The sequence below is a fragment of the Argiope bruennichi genome, chromosome 4, assembly GCF_947563725.1.
Source record: "Argiope bruennichi chromosome 4, qqArgBrue1.1, whole genome shotgun sequence".
In the NCBI taxonomy this organism is placed as follows: Eukaryota; Metazoa; Arthropoda; class Arachnida; order Araneae; family Araneidae; genus Argiope; species Argiope bruennichi.
The window spans coordinates 69520733-69544727 of NC_079154.1; the positions used below are offsets into that span (position 1 = coordinate 69520733).

At 30.1% G+C, this 23995-nt stretch overlaps 1 protein-coding gene across 6 annotated transcripts in view; it reads right to left on the minus strand.

Annotated features, from left to right (window-relative positions):
- Positions 1-1290: 1290 nt before the first annotated feature.
- The window catches only part of LOC129965845 (ETS-like protein pointed), a 212512-nt gene continuing 189807 nt past the window's right edge, over positions 1291-23995 (minus strand). For 3 of the 6 annotated variants that reach the window (XM_056080070.1, XM_056080071.1, XM_056080069.1), the window contains exons 5-7: positions 5885-6115; positions 3558-3824; positions 1292-2549 (exon numbers count right to left, since the gene is read on the minus strand). In XM_056080070.1, coding sequence (XP_055936045.1) covers positions 2209-2549; positions 3558-3824; positions 5885-6115 — 839 coding nt within the window. In that variant the 3' untranslated portion in view covers positions 1292-2208. Of the gene's footprint in view, positions 2550-3557; positions 3825-5884; positions 6116-23995 lie in introns of all 6 variants that reach the window. The other 3 variants (XM_056080066.1, XM_056080067.1, XM_056080068.1) reach the window with 2 other exon arrangements.

Below are 23995 nucleotides of genomic sequence, written 5' to 3' on the forward strand. Positions count from 1 at the left end.
GATTATCAAAGCAAAATTGTACCTATTTTCCTTCACAAAAATACAATGTAATGAAATTATAATAACTAGAAACTTTTGCAAAGAATACTTTTATAAAATAATATATAAAGTTTATCATTTATAAATAACAAGTCAAAAGATATTTTTAAAATTTTGAATGAAATTTATTAATAATTTGGAAAACTCATATATATATAAATTTTACACATATTTTATCTATATTGAAATACCGAAATTTCAAATCAGAATCAAACAGAAAGAAATTACTTTTATGATCATTCATTTAAATAAATAAATAATTACTTAAATGTCCAGCAAGTTTAACATGAATTTAACACTAGCTCAGAAGGCACTTTGGAAACACATATTTTCAGTACAACTGAGTAATACAATAAGCATTGCGAGTATAAACAGAAATATAAAGCACGATAAAGCTATGCTAGGTGTACTATGTACATTATGTGCACATGAATGATAAAAATGTATACATAAAAAAAGATAATGAGTCATTTGTTCGTATATACATAATAATTGACTGATACAAGAGCACCAATAATGACCATTTAAAATAATTTACACATTTTCCCATCCGATTTGTAAAAGGAATATAATCTTTGGTTATACATGAACAATTCATCAGCAATGAGAGCAAACATTATTACATTTTAATAAAAACAGCAATTTTATAAGCAGTTTGGTATCTCAACATAAATGAAAAAACGTGATTCCTGTTCCAAATTTTTTTTTTTCATTGAATGTTCTGTAATAAAATTACTCAGAATCATTGTGAATAAAAATAATAATAATTTTATTTTTTATTGGTATAAATATGTATATAAAATCTTGCTTAGAAGCATAGACAGGATATTTCAAATCTATCAAATTCTTTTCTTTAGTTTGGAAATACGCTTTTCTTTTATTTTATACTTAATTTAAAATAGCCCAAATTCAAATTTTAAAAAATGGATTGATAAATGGAAGAAAAATTAATCATTTGAATCTTTAAGATTATTTCAAACATAAGACTTGATAAATGTAAAAAAAAAGTTTAAAAAAATATTTTTAAAAATTGATTACATTCAAGCTAGAAATGATAATATCTTTCTTAAAACATGCATTTATATTGATTCAATAAAATTATTACATAATAATGTTAAAAAAATTAAATAAGTTCATCATGAGAAAAAAACCATAAAATTAGATTTTTAAAAAATTTTTTAGTCTCAGAAATTCTTTTCTTTCATTTTTTGATAAAAAAATATTAATTCCATAATATTAATATATTACTATAAAACCATGTAAAAATTACTTCTATTAAATTCATTTTTACCTTTCTAATTAAAAAATTATAAAATCTTATAAAAATAATTTTTAGCAGATAATTAATTATATTTAAAGGCACTTTATTTAACAAGAATTGCATGGCGTTTAATCAAACACTAATTACTTTTAAAGGCACTTTATTCCAACAAGAAATGCCTTTAAAGGCATTTTATTCAAAAAATATTCGACAGTTTCGAGTAAATAAATGGTATTTGCTATAAATTCTGAAACTCTTTAACAAGTTTTTCTTTAATATACTAATCATATTTTCATTATCTTTAAACAAGAATTTAAAGATGATGTAAAAATTTTAACAATGGAAATTCAACATTTAATAGAAGGAAGGCACTTGCATCTGAAACGTAGCAGAATATAAAAATTTCTTTTTGTTGTGTAAATATTAACAGATGTAACAGTTCGTCCAAACATAGACTAGTACTCCTTAAAAATTAATATCAATCTATGAAGAGATATTTGTTTCACAATTATCCATTTCCTGTGCTCTGTAATACTTCCTTATCAAGATTTGGTAACAACACATTGGCATAAAACAATACTGTCTTATTTACAGACGCAATCCAAAATATAGGCAAGAACTGTGATGGAATATGTCTTAGACAACAACACAACGAACCATTAGAGTTCTTTTATGTTTGTGACAAAAGAAACTTTTCTGACTAGCATCAGTTTCTGTAAAAATCATTTCAAGAGTGTTTAACATAATACTTTGACCAACAAAATTAATGACTCGATAATTGGTGAAATCATAGTCCTGTCTATTCGACCATTGCCATTAGTTCACAAAACAAGTTCATGAAAACTAAACAACGGGATGCCCAATAAATAATAGTTTCTATTTTTCTGACCAGAAACCTATTTGTTGGATCATTCTTCGGCTTTGATGTCTGGCTTCAGGTCGACCATTGCGTGCAGTTCTTCTGGGGTGTACCCCAACAAGTTCTGCAAATCGCACACGAATCTGTACACGTACCGCTTTCCGGCTGTCTTGTGGATGATGTTCTTGTCATAGTAGTATCTCAGTCCCCTACTCAGCTTCTCGTAGTTCATCTTTGGTTTGTTTTTCCGGATGCCCCACCGGCGGGCCACTTCGTCCGGATCGGTGAGCTTGAATTCCCAGCCGTCCCCTGTCCAGCTGATGAAGTTTTGGCACGATTTATCCGTCAGTAATTCCAGCAAGAACTGCCACAGTTGGATAGGTCCACTTCCTACAAGAAAGAAAAGGAATGGAATAGTTTGAAAATTAAATCGTCAATAATCTTTTCATACTCAGATTTCAATGTAAAGCATCCAAAGTATTCTGCAATATTTTTTTTTTAATACTTATAAGTCAATTTAATGGATTAGTCAGGAACAAAACTTTTCATTTCTGGATTTTGAGACTAGTCCTTCTCGATGATTATATTTCGGTTCAGAGTGGTAGCATCGAAGCCCGGTGGCTAGTGGTGCGCGCTCCCAACGCACAGGTTCGAGGTTTGGTCCTCGAGCTGGGCAAGGTCGACTTAGCCTTTCATTCCTTCAGTGGGTCGATAAACTGAGGATCAAGCATACTTGGGAACTAAACACTGGGGGTTACGCGTTAGGCTGACCACCTAACCGGGGCATAAGCCTTGCACCTCAGGGTCCTCGGTCGAGAAAGCAGATATGTGCACTGTAGGCTTTGGCCCACATGGGCTGTCATGCCACTGAGTTTAGTTTAAAAGTGGTACACATAAAGATGAGTGGTTACTACATTTACTAATTCCGGAATAATCCGAGTTCATCCTATTGTTAAATGCATATATTTCATCTTTCTTCTCACCCCTCACCCATTTTTTTTTGATGAAATAAACGGTTCCTGACGCATGCGCTAGAAACGCAGTGGATTTCCGAGTTTGATGCATATATGAAAGCATAAATTTTATCCTAAAGCATTAGTAAGTTATAAGATAAAATCAAAATTATCATACGTCACAAAAGAACATTTCAATTGTTCTAAATAAGCTAACTGAACTTTCTGATAAAAAAAAGTAAATAAAAACGGCAGTTTTTATCGGTAAATTAAAATTAAAAAATAAAACAACTAAAAACTTTTAAATAAATTTTTCACATCCACAAGAGTAGAACATTATATCATAATAAATGCACTATTATTTTGACCACAAAATTTTCACCGATCATAATGCTAAAAGGAAAACAACAATGACAAAGAAAAACCCAAAGAACATTCAACTCACCTGAATATCCTGCCAGGACAGCGGCCTGTATGACAGGTTTACTGTCTTGGCCTGGAATGGAGACAGGACTGTGCATCCCCATCATGTTCTGTAGGTTGTTGTTGAGGGACACGTGACTCTCCCTATTGAGATTGCCGTAGTGCTGGTGGTTCATGTCGGCTGGCCAATGACCACCGGCTGTCTGCATCGACCCTGGAACCGTCTGGAAAGGAGGTTCGTAGTGGTTGTAACTCTCGGAATACCCCATTTCGTGATGCGGGTACCTACCTACAAAAGGGAAAAAGCATGTCTTTCAGAAACATTAAGAACAGGAGAACATAAAAGAGAGAGACAATTTCATCCATGCAAGCATCTAAAGTGTCACGTTCGGGGATTTATGAATGTTATTATAAAAAAAGTTCTTTATGGCAAGAAAAGACAATAACATTGATTTCAAACTCATTATGCCACAGAAACACGTTTAAATCAATTTACTGGATTGTATAATCAATATACATTTTATTTAAAGCGTAAAAACCATCACTTGTAAAATCATGTGACATAATATTAATCTTTTCGGCAAGTTGTAAGGAAAAGGTATCTTTCTCATCATTGATGTTAATAGTTTCAAACTCCTTTCAAACCTTAGACAAAAACTTTGAAATAGTGCATATTGAAGCAATCATCGATCATGACTTTATTATTATCGCATAATTCAGCATTCATTGCAAAAATAAATAATATTAAGGTAACAAATACTATAAAAATAAAACACAAAAAGTTTTATTTAGTAAGTAATGTAAATGCTAAGTAAACGCCAAAAGATTATTTGCAAGAACTAAGAATCTATCGTATGCGTTTTGGAAACATTTGAAGAAATCAAACGGGTTATCGTATGATTTTTCAATTATTTTGAGAAAAATATCGTCTGTTTTTCTCAATTAATATTAGAATGAAAAACTAATCTGTTGTACTTTTGAATATTTCAATTATAACTATTATCTCGAATAATAGGGAATATATCATCTGTTTTTTTCACATAATTGTGTTAGGATTATAACGGTTGTCTTTATTTTTTAATACAGTATACTCTCAATAATGTGACAGCCATCAGGCTGTCAGGACATGAGACGGAGATAACACCAGATTAATGAGTTCTATTTTTAAAAAATGCATTTAAATTACAAAATTTGTATTTATTACACAAAATTAAACAGAATAAATATTATAAAATATAAACAGCATCCTATTTTACCCTTTGAGAAGATAACTCCGTTAATCAATACCACTATCAAAAAACAGTTTCATGAGAAACATATTTTTTTGATAAGAGTATTAAATATTTTCCATAATATTTACTATCCCATATATTAATATATCTACTACCCGAGAAACAAACACCTGTCAGGTTTCAAATGTCTAATTCTAATGAATCTAGGAATTTTCGGTTTTATGTTAATTATCATGAAGAAAATACAATTTTGGAAGGGGGAAAAATGGCGTTTAGTTTAAAAGATTAAATGAAGACAAAACAAACACGCTCACATCCTCACTTCCAAGATAGAAGATAATAAAATTTATTCCAAAGGAGAAAAAGAAGCACACATAGCTTCTGTAATTCTCTAAAACTGATCGTTTTTATATAATGTTACCAATAATTATTTCTGCTTCTTCATTTTTATTTAATTAGAATTCTTCAATCTACTGAAGCGCATATATATTAGTGCTATTAAAAATAGAAATTCAAGTTTCTCGCTGCCTAACAAATAATTTTATTATAGCTCATAGACTAAATTTGATTAATACATTTCATCCTATATATGAAATGACAGTAGTCCTCCCACCCTCCCCTTTCAGATGAACTGAATAGAAGACCAGAAATAAAGTTTTGGAGTACATTTTTTTACACAAATCTCTCTGATTATTTAAATTGATTAGACTGTTTTCCAGTTACTTAACCTACCTTTAAAATATTCCTTTTTCATGGCAATTGATTTAAAAATTACTTTAAAAAAATTTTACGAAGTCCGAAATTTTTGGTGCAGTATTGAAAATAGTTCATATTTGAAAGTCTGCAATCGTTTGTATTTAACGATGACACTGTTTTGAGTGCTGTTACTATTATTTGGCTTTGACAATTATTATTACTTCAAAATGCTCCTTCACATGATAATTAACATTGTACATTGTTATAATTATTTTCTTCTCTTATTATACAACTGTCTGTAATAAAAAATTAATAAGAAAAAGTTAACATGCATGCAAACTTTCATAAAACAGAAACAGGACTGTAACAACTTAGCCAAAAACAGATCAAACTACGCGAGATGGAAATGAGTCGCACTTACCTCTATAATGCCTGTTGATGTAGGAGGGTTGATACTTTGTTTCTTGCGTCATAACTACACCACCAGTGGGTGAATAAAACTCTGGGCTTCCCTCCAAGTAGGTGGGGTGGTTGGGCATGGACTCTAGGACGTATTCGGAGCTGTCGTCCAGCTGTGTGGTTGAAACACCCATGTCGTCCTGGGGGATTTCGTGAAGGGTATGCATAGTTTCAGCGATCTCACCGTATCCTGCTGAGGAAGAGAAGAGGGAAAAGGGTTAATATGGAGGGTAATAAAATATTTGATAGGAAATGAATGGCTATACACTGGCGAATGTGTAATAATATAGAAGTTCTTGAAGATAACCAACTTATAACAAAAATAAATTTGAGATGAATTCAATGAAAGTGTATATCATTTTTTTCAGAAAACATTACAAAAAAATGTACATTTATTTGTGATGGAAATTTGAATAATATTTCTCTTACAATTTTTTTTAGCAAAAATATCGCTATATATGGCAAGAAATTTGTTTTAAGAATTAATCTTATTATTGATTATGATATGATCATTTACTTTTTAGATCCCATATTCTACATTTCTAAATTTTAAATTGAAAAAAAAATACAATTTCATTTTTTAAAAATGAAAATCAGATAATTTGGTCTTCGAATTCTTATAAAATGCGATGTTCGATTAAGTTATTTGAAAGTAATACAGTCTCATGAGATCTGTTCATTAAAAATGATAATAAAAATTCAGTATACCTCATTTTACATTCAAAGGACTGATACAAAATGACGAATCAATGAGACGACGAATAATCAAAATTTTAATACTCAATTCTAAGTATTACAAATTTATTACTACAAATGCATATTCATTTAAAAGTAGAAAGTCTGTAAAATATATTACTTACTAGATTAGTACATTACTTCCTGTATTGTAAATAATTAATTAATTTGAAAATTGAAAATTTATCATAGAAGGGAAAGAAATTCATTTTTTAAATAAACATCTTAAGCACAAATTTTACATTTTTTATACTACAGAAATTATGCGCTGGTCATTTAATAACCACAACAACAAAAAGAGAGAGAGAGAAAGCCTTTAACCGTCGTTTAATGTTCTGATACCCTAAGAGTATTAAACTATTATTTGAATAAAATTAAGTTCACTGAATTTTTTTCACTAGTGAATTGACAAACAAAATAAATTCGTCTTTCAAAGGACACTTTTGCATCCTGAACCCCATTATTCTTAAAATCGTTTGAATTTAAGTATCTAAAAACATTGGAATTCCCGAGTTTCTCTTTCAAAATTCTCTACTTCCTCAAAAATCATATTGATAGCAGTTCTTTACATGTTGTTAAACAAAAGAGGTCCCCACTTAGCTCACGGCATTAAGCAAATGTATGCTTGGACATCCATTGAGAGTTCTCAGAAAACTCCTTCTCCAAACCCTTCAGGGCGAGTGTGTTCAATAAGCAAAGCACACCCCACGGATATTCAATGAAACATACTTACGAAAGGCGGAGGAAATTTTTCAGTGATATATGTATATCTCGGACGCCCGAAGTAATTTCGTTTAACTGGCGCTTGGGGCCTTTCAGTAATGATAAAGTTAAAGGAAGAAGGAATGATTTCTTCATTATCATTTAAATAATTACTAAATGAATACTGAATGAATTACTAATATGAATCATTCCGAAGTCATGACAACGGAGTCATAGCTAACATAATCTTCAAAAGTGATAGCTGCTAGAATATTCGAATCTTCTTCAAAACCACAAACGAATTTGAAACAAAGCTTTTTGCATTGTATAATAGTAGTGTTTTGCCATTCATTATATTGGTAATAAAAGTTTCAGGACTGTCATAAAGAAAAAAAAAAAAAAAAAAAAGAAAAAAAAACGGCTTACAAATAAATAAGAAGGATATAAACGGTGTGTAGGGTGTATGAAAAAAAAATCATCATCTTCTGTATTCTGAATAGTACATTAGTAACTTTCAATTTTTAAAAATTCAGAAAGTTATAGCTAATACAGTTAATAGTACAGAAATGACAAAAATAAACTATTATAGGTACAAAGTTAATGACTTAAATTTTACAGAAGTCACATTTTATAAGCCTAATAACAATCAAGGCTTAAAAAGAAACAAAATCGTAGGAAGATTTTAAAGTTTTGAAGAAAGTGAAATTTTGAAAGTTCAGACTCTTCCACTAGTAATGACTATAAGTGACTGAATGGAGAACAGAAAATGCTAATACTATCCATCAGTATCATCATTTTTTTTTCCTCTCTCTCAATGACTCTATGCCAAAAGAACTTTATTATTAAATCTGCTTCTATAATGCATCTTTAAATGTCGCATCAAACAGTTGCATAATGACTTAACTACAGTTTGTCAAAATACTAGAGCCTATGATATTCGGTAGTTCTGATTCCAGATATTATACTCGTACTTATGAGTCCATAGATATTGTTCCAGTCCAATTTTTCACAATTGGAAAAAATCTGCTGGTTGCCTAGTTACGCAACAGCTACCGCACGTCTTATTATACTGTCTAGTTATGCAATAGCAGTCGCATGCGTAATTTTATTAAAAAGCAAAAATACAATGAACTTGCTCGGATATTAAATAAAAAGAAGTTATAAAAGAATATGAAGATTTCACTTCATTGCATTGACGAAATGCTTTTGACCGAAAACACATAAAACAACTATAATAATATATTTCATGATTAAGAAAAACTAGTTAGGAAAGACAGAGGTTAGATTTAATAATAAAGCATAAAGATAGTCAGTAGCACAGTGTGAATAAAATTATCCATTCAGCCAAGCATGAAGTTTTGTTAAAGTAAAATAATAATAAAAATAAACTCGTCACTCGTCTCAGTGTGTAACCTTGAAGTTTGGGAGGGGTTGTACTGTTTTAAGGTCGGGGTCCCTTGTTTCTTCTGTCGACGCTCTGAGTGTAATTCTTTATGCAAAAGACGCATTGAAATCATTCGAAAACAGCAATTAAAAAGACTAAAAGTTTGGATAAAGATCTTTGTTAAACAAACTGTTTTCAAGAAGGTTTCGGATAATTAGTTATATTAACTAAGCGAGACTTGCAGAAACAAGTTTGCTCAGGCCAAGCCTCGTGATTTATAAGCAAAACGGATCTACACAATTATGCAGGTTTTATTGATAAAAAGATCTATAAAAGCAGCATCCCAAGCTATGCTTTTCTTCCGCTCTTTCTTTTTTGTTTAAATGTGCTGTTTGGTAATTCTGAAAAGGAAAAGAAAGGAAAGAAAGAAAAAGAAGAAAAAAAATTTTTTTTTTCTTGGCAAGCTGGAAGGCAAAGACAGATTCCTTTACATCTGAGCTACTATTTTCAAATTCCTTCCAATCCTTAGAAAAAAGGGGAAAAAATATTCAAAATCAGGGTTTGACAAACTACTTTTTAGCCTTTAACTTCTAAGAAATTGCAATTGTCGTAAAAACTTTAAAGTTGTTCGTGTTAACGAGGCGCTCATTTGACCAATTGGACTTATTTTTCTTAGTAAGAAAGTTATAGCGAAATGACAATTTCAACTCTCCCACCATTTCCACCCCCCTTTGAGCTACGAATTTATCCGAGATTTTTACATTTCTAACAACATAGTCCAAGCCAGTTAAAATCCAAACAAAATTACTCTAGTTACCCTGTTCATAAAATAACATGGGCCAACGTATAATAACAAAATGATATAAGCAATGTTCGCTTATTCGAATTTTTTCTTACATTTCTTATTTTAATCTTTTCATGACTTCTACAAATAAAATATGGCGAAGATCTTTCATGCTATCGTGTCATTCGTTCATGGTTTTCAATGACATTTAGATACTAGTTACAGACAAATCAATTTTAAATTATTGAAAAGACGTTTAAAAGCGATTTTAGATTAACGTCATTATCATCGTTAAGCAAATAAAGCACATAATAAAAAAAGATATTAAAATAAAATATATTTATTTATAATAAAAAAGATATTAAAAAATATAGCAATATTATTTTTTGTTTTTTTAATTCGCAGGAAAAAGAATAAGCAGCTATCGATTTAATTAATAAGATTAATTAATTAATTCGATTTAATTCATTTTAAAAAATGAATTCTTGTTTCCTAAATAAAAATTTTAAATTAGTTTTACAAGTTTTAGAAATATCTTTAACGATAAAAATTGAAACTTTAAGCGTTATACAACTTTTTACAAAATATTTTTTAATTCCTAAACTGAATACAATTGCAAAGTTAATCCATTCTGACAAAAGGGATGATTCTAACTGGAGATGTAAAAATTACGTACTCTTTCAGAGAATTAAATCAAACAAAAGCAAGTCTTCTCTAGGTCATTTCTAATTGCAATTACTACCAATTCTTATGATGGAATGAAGACGCCCGATGAACGTCGCAACACGGCAGAATTCGGACAAAATTTCCTTCCATTTTTTAGCTTTAGCTCATAATCTGCTACAACAGAGATTTGTCCAAAGCAGTATTAAAAACGAAATTTCACAACCTTTCTATGTTTTTGATATTAAATCTGGAATTTTATAGTTTTTTTAAAAAGGAAAGGGAAATAAATATGCTTTTTGACTAACTTTTCGTCAATCAACTGTTTTGCGAAGAAGACGAAAATTTTCCTTTGAATACAATTTTAAAAATTCATTTTCTGTTGAATAAATTATATATCTACATTTCTTGGTAATATACATAGGAAAAATATTTCCCAATATTTATTTATCTTTATCTGTGGTAATGCTTACAAGACCAAAACTCCATTCGCAACAACAATTTTTCTGTATTATAAAATGTACACGCATAAGACACATAAAGAAAATATGTGAATAATTAAATACGAGTGTTTAGTTCATAAACTAAACCTGATAATAAAATAATCTAAATATTTTTAATACTATATCATATGCTGCCTGTTATAATCATAAAAGTACAATTGTACAATAAAGACGTTTTGTAAAAACAATTAAAAAGTATAATAAAGAGGTAATGCAGTAATAAAAACAAATTTTATGAAAAAGCGTGCTGTAAAATCTAATCATATCCTGCTCCCACAATAAAGAATGAAGCTCTCAGAAAATAATTGATTTTCGTAGCAATGATTCACTTACAGAATAAACGGAAATAAGTGAATGATATTTGAATAGAAATCAAAAATGATATTAAAGTACAAAATATGAATATTACCAAATATATAAACGCATTTAAGTACGTTGCAAAAAGTTGAGTTGAAAAAGTTGATTCGGAAACTTTTATATTTTAAAAGAAAGGAAAGGAATTACATTTTAAAGAATTCGTTAGTTAACAATAAAAAGTAAATTAGAATATGTTCCCCGTGTTTTAAAACTGAATGAAGATATTAAGATTGCACGTCTGAGAAAGCGTACAACATGTATCATAATATTTCGGTAACACATTTTTTTTCTCGCTGTCAATACTATTCAGGTCACTTCCCTATATATATGTTTCCAAAATTAAAGCCTCGCATTTACTGATATACCCGAGCAGAACATCTGCCCAACAGATTGCCAGAAACTGCACGCAACTCAGTGAGAAGGAAGCCCTTATCATCCCACCACAACTCGAATAAATAATGAAAAAGAAAAAGAACGGGAAAAGACGAGGCACCAAACGACAAAAATTGAAAAGGACACCACACTTACCCGCCGAGTGGTTCGAGGGATTTCCATGGAAGTTACCGTTTAGAGACAAACAGAAGGGAATGATTTTAATTTATGAAGAATGGCAACAATAAACGCGAGAGGCGGAAGGCTTCCATTGATCAGGTATCCTATCGGGCGGAAGGCAGGAGATGTCTTTGCAGAACGAAGCAGCGGGCCCGTTCGTGTGGGTGGATGCGAGCGCGTGACGCAACGGCCATTCTTCTGACAGGGTCACTCTCATTGAAGGAAACGGAGAGTTGGCAGCGATGACGGAAAGAAAGAAGGAGGAGGGAGGGAATGGAGATGAGGAGTGAACACGCCACGGAATGGAAGAGGCACCAGTTACTTACTCCCGACGGCAACTGCAGTTGAAAGAAAATCAAGCTCCAACACGCTTAAGCTGGAAACTATCTCTACCAATTAAAGCGATGGTCAACTGCATGTTTATTAATCTCCAGAATGGCACGATTTCTATATCTAGTGATTAACAGAGTCTGAAACATAGCGAAACTTATGAAAAGTAATAAGTTTATTTCAAATATACAGTTTCAGATTATATATACATGTATATGTATGCGATGATAAACTCATTTAAGTCTTGGATAATTAATTTCCACATTTTTTATTTCAATTAAGCTCATATTAACTTCATCCTAATGGTCTCTTATTTCCTGATCTAATTCCGCTTTTTAAATTTAATTAATTCTACACGCGCTCTATAAAACTGCTCATTTCAGCATTCTCTCACGCTCCGAGTGAAGGGATAAAAATCCTTAATGCTTATCACATTCTTTTAAAGATACCTAAGATTCCCTTGCCTAAATCGACACGTGTCAAGAAATCAAAATCTCATAGTAAAATTAAAGGAAGGCAAATTTTTGCTTTCTTCTGCTCTTGTGTCGCGATGTAGACTGACATATTTTTTATCAATTTTTCTTTGTAAGTAAATTATACCTCTCGTAGCGAAGTATATCAAAGTTTTAAAACGTTTCTGCTATTCGGCCAAGTATGCGTTGACAGTTTTAAATTTTAAAACCGATTTATTTCACCAAGAGAGGCATAATTTACTTAGAAAGAATAAATGATAAAAAATAAGTCAGTCTACATCGCGATGCAAATGCAGAAGAGACACCAAAATTTCTCCCTTTTTTTACTATGAGATTCTGATAAGGATTTCTTTGACACGTGTGGCAAGGGAATTTTAAGTATCTTTAAAAAAATATTTAGAACATTAAGGATTTTTACCCTTTCGCACAGAGTTTGAGAACGTGCTGAATTCTGCAGTTTTATAGAGAGTGTGTAAAATTAATTAAGTCAAAAACTGGGAATTGGATCAGGAAAAAAGAGAATAATTTGGAATGAAGTTAATATGAGTTAAATTAAGATAAAAATTAAGAAATGATTTAAGATTGAAATTATATATATATATATATATATATATATATAGCCATGACATTAGCAATCAGTCTAGCCTATTTCACCCCATTAATTATAATTTTTAAAGGCCGATATGACAACATGATAATACTAAGCCAATTTCCGGCTCATTTGATCATCAGACCCGGCAGAAATCTCATGTCTAAAAGCAGACAAAAGATACATGAAGCACACAGTACTGACAACTTTAGTTACTCATTTCGAAAAGTTAAATTCTACACAGCTCTTTACCACTGTAGCTTCGCCTATCTGTCAACCATGTCGTCCAAGAATGACCAAATGACATACACCCTGATAACAGAGTAGTGTCACCTTAACTAGGGTTTCGAAGGGACAATTGGATTACTGAAATGGAACAGATTATAGATAGATAATAAGATAGAAACTGGAAAGACAGGCAACATCTGGATTACAGAGACACTGGAGTTATGGCATAGTGATAAATAACTAAAGTATTCCAGTCTTTGTTAGGCTGTGTCCGGAATGGTAGATTATTTCTGATACATCTTTGTGTCAACCATGAATTGCTCATTATTCACTTCTGATATGCAAGAACTGTACATAATCATTGAGTGAAAAGATACGTGCAATTATTGACTGTTTGCCTCTAAACAAAGCTAATAAATAGAAAGATTTCCCAATTAAAGTATAAGATATTGAACATAGTAAGAAAATCAGTTTTTTAAAGGGTTAAATTACACACCAACAGATAAAATTACATAATTTTAAAAAATAAGCATTAAGGAATTCCTACAAATATAAGGTTTATTTATTAAAGAACATGAATAAAAATGTACAAATGATTATCAACTGCATACTCATAAATTCCAAAATGCATTTTTTCAGAGCTATAACCCTCTGGATTTAAGTTTCAGCAGAATTTCTTTCAATAATTTCAAAGCGATCATTACTATGAAAAAAAAAATCAGAAAATAAAACCCGATATTTAAAACACTTTTAAATGTTAAAATGTTGGGCTTCTGTACCTCAGTGATTCGATCAAAAATAATAATGATCTAGATCCTTTTTAATTAGGCCTAAAAAATTGAAAAAGAGAACTAAAAGAGTTTTTCTTGATTAGGTATACAATTAACTACCGACACTGTTCTAACTATAAAACCGCATGGATTTGAATAAAAAAAAAAAAAAAAACCTTGAAATCCTCATATATATTAGAATTACTTATATTAATCAAATTTTGTAGGATTTTATTTTGATTTGTAATCAATAGGTGGATTCGATGCTTTCATGTTAATAATATAAAAACGTTAATAAAAGTAAAATCTTTACAGGTCATACTTCCCAAGAAATGTGAAATCTTAGAAAAAACCAATTACAGATAAAATTAGTCACCTTAAACTAATTCTTTGACAGTGAACTGAAGCTTCTACTATACAGAATAATCAATTTTCAGAGCCTTTGGGACAGACAGCAGCAAGAACTTGCCACAGCAAAATAGAAACCTACCGTGCATCGTAAAGAATCGTAAAACACCGCAGCATGTTCCCGCCTATTCATCAAAGAAGAACGATCGGGTCGAGATTCCGTGCAATATTCTCAGAATCAGCTGACACACTGAGAGATAATTTAGGCCACAAACATGAAATAGCAGCTTTAATAAAGATGGAACTTGAGGATTACAGAGCGTGGAGCAAAATTATTGGCTAACCATGTCAATTCTGTGTCTCAGGCCGATTCCACTCTCCTTTGCGGCTTCTTTGATAGGATCTGTAGTGCCCAGCTGAGCATATTCAGAGGACGTGGAAAACATTGCCAAAGAGGAGAAAAAAGAAAACACTTTAGCAATGCTTTTCCCTCCCTTTTTGTAATATTCATTTCGAAGAAATTGTTTCGACTATAAATTATTTAGGACATGGTTTGAGAATCCAAAGCAGTACTAAACATTCGTTTTTGGTAATAATTTTTTAAAGTTATTCTACTAAAAATATTTAGTGGAAAAATTGGACAGTAAATTTTTTAATAAATACAAGGCCGCTTTAACAATTTCTGTTATAAAATAAGGCATGAAAGATTGATTATGGAAAATGCACTGAATTGTCAAATGTTAAGAATTATGAAATGTTAAGTTAAACTGAAAAAATTAATATTGAAAGATTGAGTATGGAAGATACATTGAATTGTAGAATTGTAAGAATTCGAAATCTCCATAGAGGTTAGATCGAAAAAATTGACATTAAAAAATATTTCCTTAAATTAAATATTTCATTAAGTGCTGTTGTGTATAAATCCTTTTTACCCTTCATTAAACTGGAATCGTATAATAAAGTTGTAATCTTTAACAAAAATGTGTTGTATTATGTTAACAACGCACCAGTAATACTCCAGTTCTAAATACAGCCAAAACCTTTTTGTGGGGGAAAAAAAAAAAAAAAAAAAAAAAAAAAACATTCATCCAGAAGATTTCTTTTATTTGTTGAGAAATTTACCTGAAAATTTTCATTCGTGACATTAAAAGACTGGTTTTCATCGTACGAACTTTTTTTAAATAAATCAAATTATATGTGAACCGTTTCAGAATATTGTGTATCAATGAATTCATGTTTAATACATTTCACATATGATAAGCTTATCATGGATGAACAAACAGGAAGAAAGTATTATATAAAAATTATCTATCAAAATTAATTTTTACTTTTTTTCAGATTAATTAAAATTAAAGTAATCTTTATGCATAATAAAAATAAATGTGTGTTTATGTTTGCGTGCGCGCGTATGCGTGTGTGCGCGATGGCGCTCAACAAGCCAGAACATTTGATCTAGAGTTACCAAACTTGGCAAAATACATACTTTAGACGGTGGGAATGTGCACCACGGAGCGTCTATTTTTTGTAATTCTAATCAATTAAAAATTAGGCGGACGTTTGGCATTTTTTCTGAATAATTTCCAAAAATATTATAGCGCAAAATTAATTTTTATATCCTTTTAAAGTCCCAAAAATTGTTTCTTCAATAATATCAATGCTTAAACTTGCAAATTCCTTTATTTTAAAGAATTTTTTCAAATATATTTCAACCTTATTTTATTACAATTTGTTTCGCAAAAAATATAAATATAAATAAAATTTAACCTACAAAAGCACATTACGTAGCATGGGAAAAATTATGTTTTATCAAAGTATTTCCATCACGTTGACAAAAAATACAATCTTACTGTAAACTAAACAAAGAAAAGTGAAATTTTCCGCGCGTGTCTGTATAAAATGATATAAATATGAAACGTGATATTTTCTAAAAAATAAATGCAAAAAAAAGGGAGGGGGGGGGGGTTCGGTGACTTTTTAAAATATCTACATTATTAATTCAATAATTCAGTTTTGTTTAAGATAAACGTAGTTTAATATATACAAAATGCTTTATTCAAGGTCCAACAGCTGATTTCTAATAATTCGAAATAGGATTATATGTGCATTTAACAGGAAAAAAGGTTTGAATGAAGTAAAAAATACTATATTAAGCATTTTTATTCAGTAAATGTTCTGACGAATTACAAATTTTAAACACATAAGGCTGTACACATAAGACTTAAGTTCTGACTTCTTCGACTTTCTGTAGCCATATTTTTAAAAAAAATATGTTTGATTTCAATAAAAAAAGATTTTATATTAATTAAAGTTTAACCACTTTCGCTTGAATTTAAAATTCAAATTTTACGATAGCTGACAAAATTATATAATAGCATGAATTATGACTATCAAATTGAATTGACACTTAAAAATATTTCGATAAAGAAGTTCTTAAATTACGTAGAATATTTAATTGAAAATTTTAGCTAGCATTAATCCTGGCAAACCAGCTGGTCACCAAAGACGGCTAATTGGTAATAAAATCAACAAGGTGAAGTAGAAACAATTTCAAAAATACGTAAAGTTTATAAACATTAATTTCAGAAGAGTTGCTTAAACACAATAATTGAAAAAATATATCAAATTCTCTTTCATTTTAACTTACTTTCAATAAAAATCTTGATAAAACAGATACGTAACCTATTTTAAATTATGATTCCAAATGATCATTTTTGTTTCTTAAACAATAATTATTTAGAAAATATCGTTTCAATCCACTTTGCAATCCCATTCTTTATATTCAATACTGATACGCAATTTTCATTCTTTATAAAACTATTCAAATTTCAGCTTTAAAATTATTTCCAACTTGCTTCAAAACAAATTTTAAAAGTGTCCTGATGGGACATTTCTAAATAATGTAGAGTTGAAATCATTTTTTAAACCTTGAGATGAAAGACAAGGATTCAAAATTTGTTGGCTGAGGCAACTTAATATCTCATTCTTATTTTCGAACTTAATATCTCATTGTTTCCGAGACTTGCGTGTAAACAAAATCGGCGCACGGTAATCCAAGAAGAATGCAGAATCAAATTATTTACACTAAATCATCGACAAATTACTCATTTCTGCGGTTAGATTTCATACAATGCGTTTTGCACTAAAAACAGAAATAATATCAAATGTAAAACAAACTGAATTTTCTAATAATAAATTATTTTTAAACATATAATGCATTAACACAACAGCGTAATGTGTTCGATATCCTAACTAGAAATGCGTCATTACAAAAAAAAAAAAAAAAATATTTATTTAATCACCATCTAAATCGTCAAACAAAACGTCGAAAATGATACTGTAAATTCACTATTTTATTGCTAAATTCTTTTTATAAATTTTTAAAACTTTTTATAAAACAAAATAAATTAAGTGATTAAATAATTTCTAACAAATTCACATTAACAAATTCAAATTCACATTCTATATATATATATATATATATATATATATATATATATATATATATATATATATATATATATATATATATATATATATATATATATATATATATATATATATACAAATAAAAAAACTAACAAAATATTATTTAAATAATTAAAATGTAATAAATAACATTTACAAAGAAGGATATTTTAATTTGATGTATCTTTATTCTGAACCAATAATTCTGAAATCACAACATTTGCCTAAGTGCGCTTTAGAAAAAAGTAAATAATTATTAAAGAAGAGATCAGAAACTGTAATCATTCTGAAAGGATAATAAACATGTCTTAGCCTTCAAAATAACTTATTTTCTCTAAGTAAATTATCTGTATTTAACTTTTCTAAAAAGCCCACCATATTAAGGAGGTATTTCAATTTTATCATTTTAACTACGTATCCAATGATATAAAGGCCGATAAGTAATTGCAGATTCGGATTGTATTATTCCGTATATTTTTAACAAAAATTATTTTATCGATTTCACTTAACAAGTATTAATCCCGCAAGGTTAGAGATTTCGAGAGCATCAAGAAATTTTGATGGGACATCTGATAAGTGATGAAACTAGTTAACAACCTCCTCGACGATTCGGGGATGTACCTCAATGCGATGGCTCCATGCATGAGTGGGACGCCTTCTACAGATTTCAATGCCCTAACTGCTGTCAGGGCATTCGGTTTGCAACATAAGTTCCTAAAGGACGGGACTTTATTTATATCATCAATGATATTACTCTGTAGTGGATTTTGTTGGGTGCATTTGATAATATATTTAACCAAATACCAAGAGAAGCAAATATAAATGGATTATTGAGATTTTCTAGAAGATGAATTCATTTGGTAACAGAGAATTATTTATAGACTAATAACAAAAAATTACATTTAGTTTTTATACTGAGAATACATCCCTATACTAATACAAAAAGAAACCCGATTTGTTATAAAATCACCGTCACACTAATATGTTAAGAGTTCCAAGAAATTCTACTACTATTTTTTTATTTTTTTATTCTGGGTCCTGAGAAATCATAAAGTGTTAAAAATAAGCAAGTCCGTTTCTTTCATATATATCTTAAACATTTTACAATATTATATTCTTTTCGCATTCTAGTTTCATACATATAATTGGCAAATTACATGGTCTAACTCCTTTTCTGTACATTGAAATCCGGATTTTAATATCGGAATTCTTGGATTTGTTAACGTGATTTGGAATGCCAGCATTCTTCTTGGACATCTGGAAACTCGGAAAACAATCTCCAGACTTCAATATCGCCCAGAGTGGCAGCATGCGAACTTTTTTCGGTCCAACCTCTACCTGGTTTCCGGTGTCCGCCCACAACGCCCTGCCAACAAGCGATGCACCACGTGGTCATTTGTTGACACAGCAACTCTTTCTTCCCTAAAACACCTCTGGAAGATTTCTTTCAGGTGCGCCATTCATCAAAGTTTTCTGGTACCCGCTGCTGTAAGCCAGTGTTGGAATAGAGGTGGTGTGGGAGCGAAAAAATTTGAGTTAGCAAGGCAAGTCTACTTTTCATAATTTGACACAAGGTGAAGTTCAGATACCTCCAACTAATTCAAACTTGGCAACAAAACAAAATTTAGGTTTCCGGTCTTAATTTATAATGATCCTTAAGATCTTATTTGAACGGAGCTGCTTTGTTTTACTATTCATAAGAGTTCATAGGGCATAACAGTTCTAGGTAAATATATATCAACTGAAAAATGAGAAAATTTTAAGAAAATATTTTAACTTTTTTTTTCTGAGTTTTAAAAATGCTTATAGTTAAAAATGTAAAAGGAATTGAACTATGGATAGATTTAGTTCAAATTCAGGTTGGAAATTTTGAAATCGATCATTCTAGCTGGACAGAGATAAAAAAAATGATATTTGAATTTATATGGTGTAATTCGATAGTCTCACTGTGCAACAAACATATCGACATTAATACAATAACGTAATAAGTTGTCTAGAGAAATAAGTAACGATTGCAATTACTTTTATAATATCTTATATCCAAGAACATTCCAAATTTTTAAAAAGATTTATTAAATTAAAAAATTCTAATGCAGGAGAAAACAAAGAAATTTTAGAAATCAAATAGTAATAGGAAAATCTTTTCAGGACAAAAAAAAATATCAAAATTAGTTAGTGTAAAATTATTAATAAATATTCATTTCTATTGCCAAAATATGTATGGTGTAATTCAACTGTCTCACGGTACAACAAACAAACCTGCATTAGTATATAATAAAGTACAATAAATTTTCTAGAAAAATCAATGTCACTTTCAATTATTTTTATAATATCTTATATCCATAAAACATTTGAGATTTTTTAAAAAGATTTATTAAATTAAAAAAAAAATTGTAATGCAGGAGAAAATAAAGAATTTTAGAAATCATAGAAATAGCAAGAAGAGAAAATCTTTTCAGGAAAAAAAGTTTTCAACCTTAGTTCGTATAAATTATTAAGAAGTACTAATATCTATTGCCGTAATAAAAATATCGAGGCAAAATTTGGGAGCTCAGCAGATATTAACAAAATTCTATTTCTAAAAAAATGGATAAAAATCCATAAAATTTAAAAAATGGGAATATTAAATTTTTAAAAAAAAGACACCCAAGAACGTTATTAGGTAAAAGTCTGTAAAAATTTAAGTCAAAATTTCTGGAAACAATAAAAAATTCATACTTTTGCTTGAATATCGTTAAGTAAAAAAAGTTTCAACGCTGCTTTCTGTTCAAATTATCATCATTATCCAATAAAAGCGTTATTAAATGGACAGTCGGCGCCACTTTAACGAATATTGACGGTTTCTGCAGTTAACACTAGATTAAGCACAATACCCAATTTGTCAGGAAATTCATTCATTGCATATGTTAACGTCTCGTATTACAAAAAAAAAAAAAAAAAAAAAAAAAAAATCGTTTGGTACAGAAGAAGAACGAAATTTAATGTTTAGACATCAGTGATAACAAACAAATAAGCACGAAAAATTTAAATTTATTTAAATTCATCAGTTTCATATCTGAGATAAAGGAACCTGACCAATCCATAGCAGATACGTCGATAAGTTTGATTAGTATATAAAACAAATATAACAATCGAGACCTTTTTTATTGCTAAACTATTTGTTTATTAATCCTTACCAATACAGAATTCTAGATGCGTGTATTTTTATCAAGTACAAAAATAATCTTCATAGTCGTATTTTAAAGTTTAAAACAATTAAGTGACCCTAAACGACTAAATACAACGATTAAACTGTAATAGCGTTACTGGATCTAACAAGGCTTCAAGTTTCAAATATGAAAGATTCTATTCAATCTGTTCGAATCGATGAACAACAAACTTACAGAATCTCAAGTTGTTAACTATTTTAAAGTTAGACTTAGCTTTCATCATTTCTTGATAGCTATTTAATGCTAACCACTAACTCATAAGTTATTCAGAACCATCAATAAATTAACAAATATTTAACTTTATATCCATTTGTTTACAAACAGACATACATAAGTAATATGGATACAAAGTTATATCTAGCTTAAAATAAATATCTCAGATTTTATCGTACTGATATCTCTGATTTAGTTAACAGCTCAAGTATAAATAACGGCCATTGTCTCTTATAAATTAATTTTGAATTTTTGATAAATTATCAGGACCATTGTAAACTGAAATAATGTATCCCATTCAGCTTTTCACTCAGATTTTATTAATAAAATTTACATAAAGATAAATATCTCAGATTTTATAGCACTGATATCCCTGATTTATCGCCAGTTAACAGCTCAAAAATAAATAACAGCAATAGTCTCTTACAAATAAATTTTGAATTTCTGAAAAAATTGTCAAGAACACTCTATTAACTGTAACAATGTATTCCACTCAGCTTTTAATGAGAAAGTCCACCTTAAACTATTTTTAAACGAAATAAAGATGGTACAGTGGGAAAATGTTACATAACCTAACAGGGACAGACCGCTGAGGGATTCTTGAATAACACGGAGACACAATACGCTAGCTCTACCCATTCAAAAGTTTTGTTTGGCATCTCGCCAGTGAACATAACGTAACAACGACTGGCACAGCTGAAAAATTATCCAAGCTATTGTGGCGCAATGGCTTCTGCGAGTTTTGCAATTGGGTGGAGGAGGGACCATTGTAATGACGATTTAACGACGCAGTTTTTTTTTTTTTTTTTTCTCTTTTCATTAATGTAGGAATTATTTAGAAGCCAGAAGTTCCTCCGTATAACGCTGTGCCAATGGTTAGACTCTCGATTGTAAATAACTAATAGTTTGGTAACTTTTAAAAACATATTACAGGTTTCATGACCTTCGGTGATTTCTCAAAGGATTCATTAGCATATTCAAAGAAAGGATTTTGAGATGCATCATTATCTTACATAATATCAAATGAAAACTGAAGGAAAAAAAAAAACATTCTTTCTAAATTTAAAAGATTTATACCGCTTATTCGAGGTAATAAAAATGGAAGTAAACTTTTTATAATGTATTTTAGTATTTAATAATCAATTACTCTTGATAAATTACTATGATAATATTGGCGTATTAAAAGTCATGGTGTCGTAAGTTGCATTTTCATCGTTTAGAAATATCGCTAACTGTATCATTCGTAATTATATTACAACATTATTCATTTGTATTGTTATTATTTTAAGAGTCCCCTGGAGTCAAATCTGCGATAGGTGTTGGACGGAATTTGTGCATTGGTTACAATTTTAAACAAACAAGTGTTTTGAAAGTGTTTATCGCACTATCTTTAATCCATCTATATAATAAACTTTATTTCATTCATCGAGTTATTTTTTTTTTTAAAATTATTTAAATACCGAATTTAAATGTTATTTTGATTATCGGTAGAAAAAATACTTTGGAAGCCATATTTTTTTTTTAATAAATTACTTCAAAAACGAAGCATTTCGGGAATTTTAATTCAAATGGTATACAGATCTATGACGTTTTTTCAATCTCGAGGAAAAAAACTGAAAATTAAGAATGTCCCGAACAATCAAGGACATCTGATTATTAAAAAAAATATTTCCGATTAATAAAATTTTTGTTGTCACTACACAGAAATATTCTTCTATTGTAATAACACAAATAATAGCAATAATTGTTAAAACATACAACAGCAAAGCAAATTCATCTGCGTTATTTCGGCCCAGTATTTGTAATTATCTCAAATATTATCATCTAAATGCTCTCTGTTAACTTAATAAATATCTGCACACACAAAAGCATTCAGCTAGAGAACAAATAAACAAAAGGATCAGACATAAAAAAGAAAAGCAAATGATTCCCCAGCACCATTTTCCCACAGAATAATTCATCTCACCAGGAACAAGAAGCCGATCATCGTCTGCAAATTTCTCGCCATTCGAAGAAAATGTCAACCATTCCGACATTGACAAAATGCCACCGTTTAAAGAAAATTGAAGCAATTTTCCTTCTAGCGCGACAACAAGAAGAAAAGCGTGAACATTGGACAGGAAAACTATTTGTCCTCAACCCTGAAAACCGCCCAGACACAGCAACCGCAACAGGCAGTGGAATTCGTGGCTGTTGCTGAAATTTGCTGCATATATTACAAGAATGCGTGCTTCTTATGGTCATCTCGATCTAATGGTTGCGTCACCGAGGCAAAGCCTATAGTTCACGATTGCGTGTCGAAGTAGCAAGGTCACCAGTTAATGGACAGCCGGCCATAACTAACTGGCAGGCATTCTGGCAAAATATTTCAAGCAGAAAAACTTCAGAAAATGGACTGGTGTACTTGGCTGCGGCTGGCTGTTTATGGTTATTCATCGACGTCTCATGATTTGTCATGACAATGATTTTATTAGTAACCTCTCTATGTCAAGGAGGTCCTGTGCTTTTGCATCAGACGAAAATTGAAATCAATTTCTGTGACAGAAAGTGGACAAGGAAAGAGATTTTTGCATACAACTTAATGAACTTTCATTGAACTAAAGCAAGGGGTAGTAATTAAGATTGTCACTGAATTGAACACAAATAAAAAGATGTGTGTTTTTGTTGATGTAGAAGGGGCTAAGTCAGTTTCTTTGATTTAGTATCCCTGTAATTAATTAAATCATGACAAAAATTTCAGTTTGAAAATAAGAAGTAGTGCCTTGCCT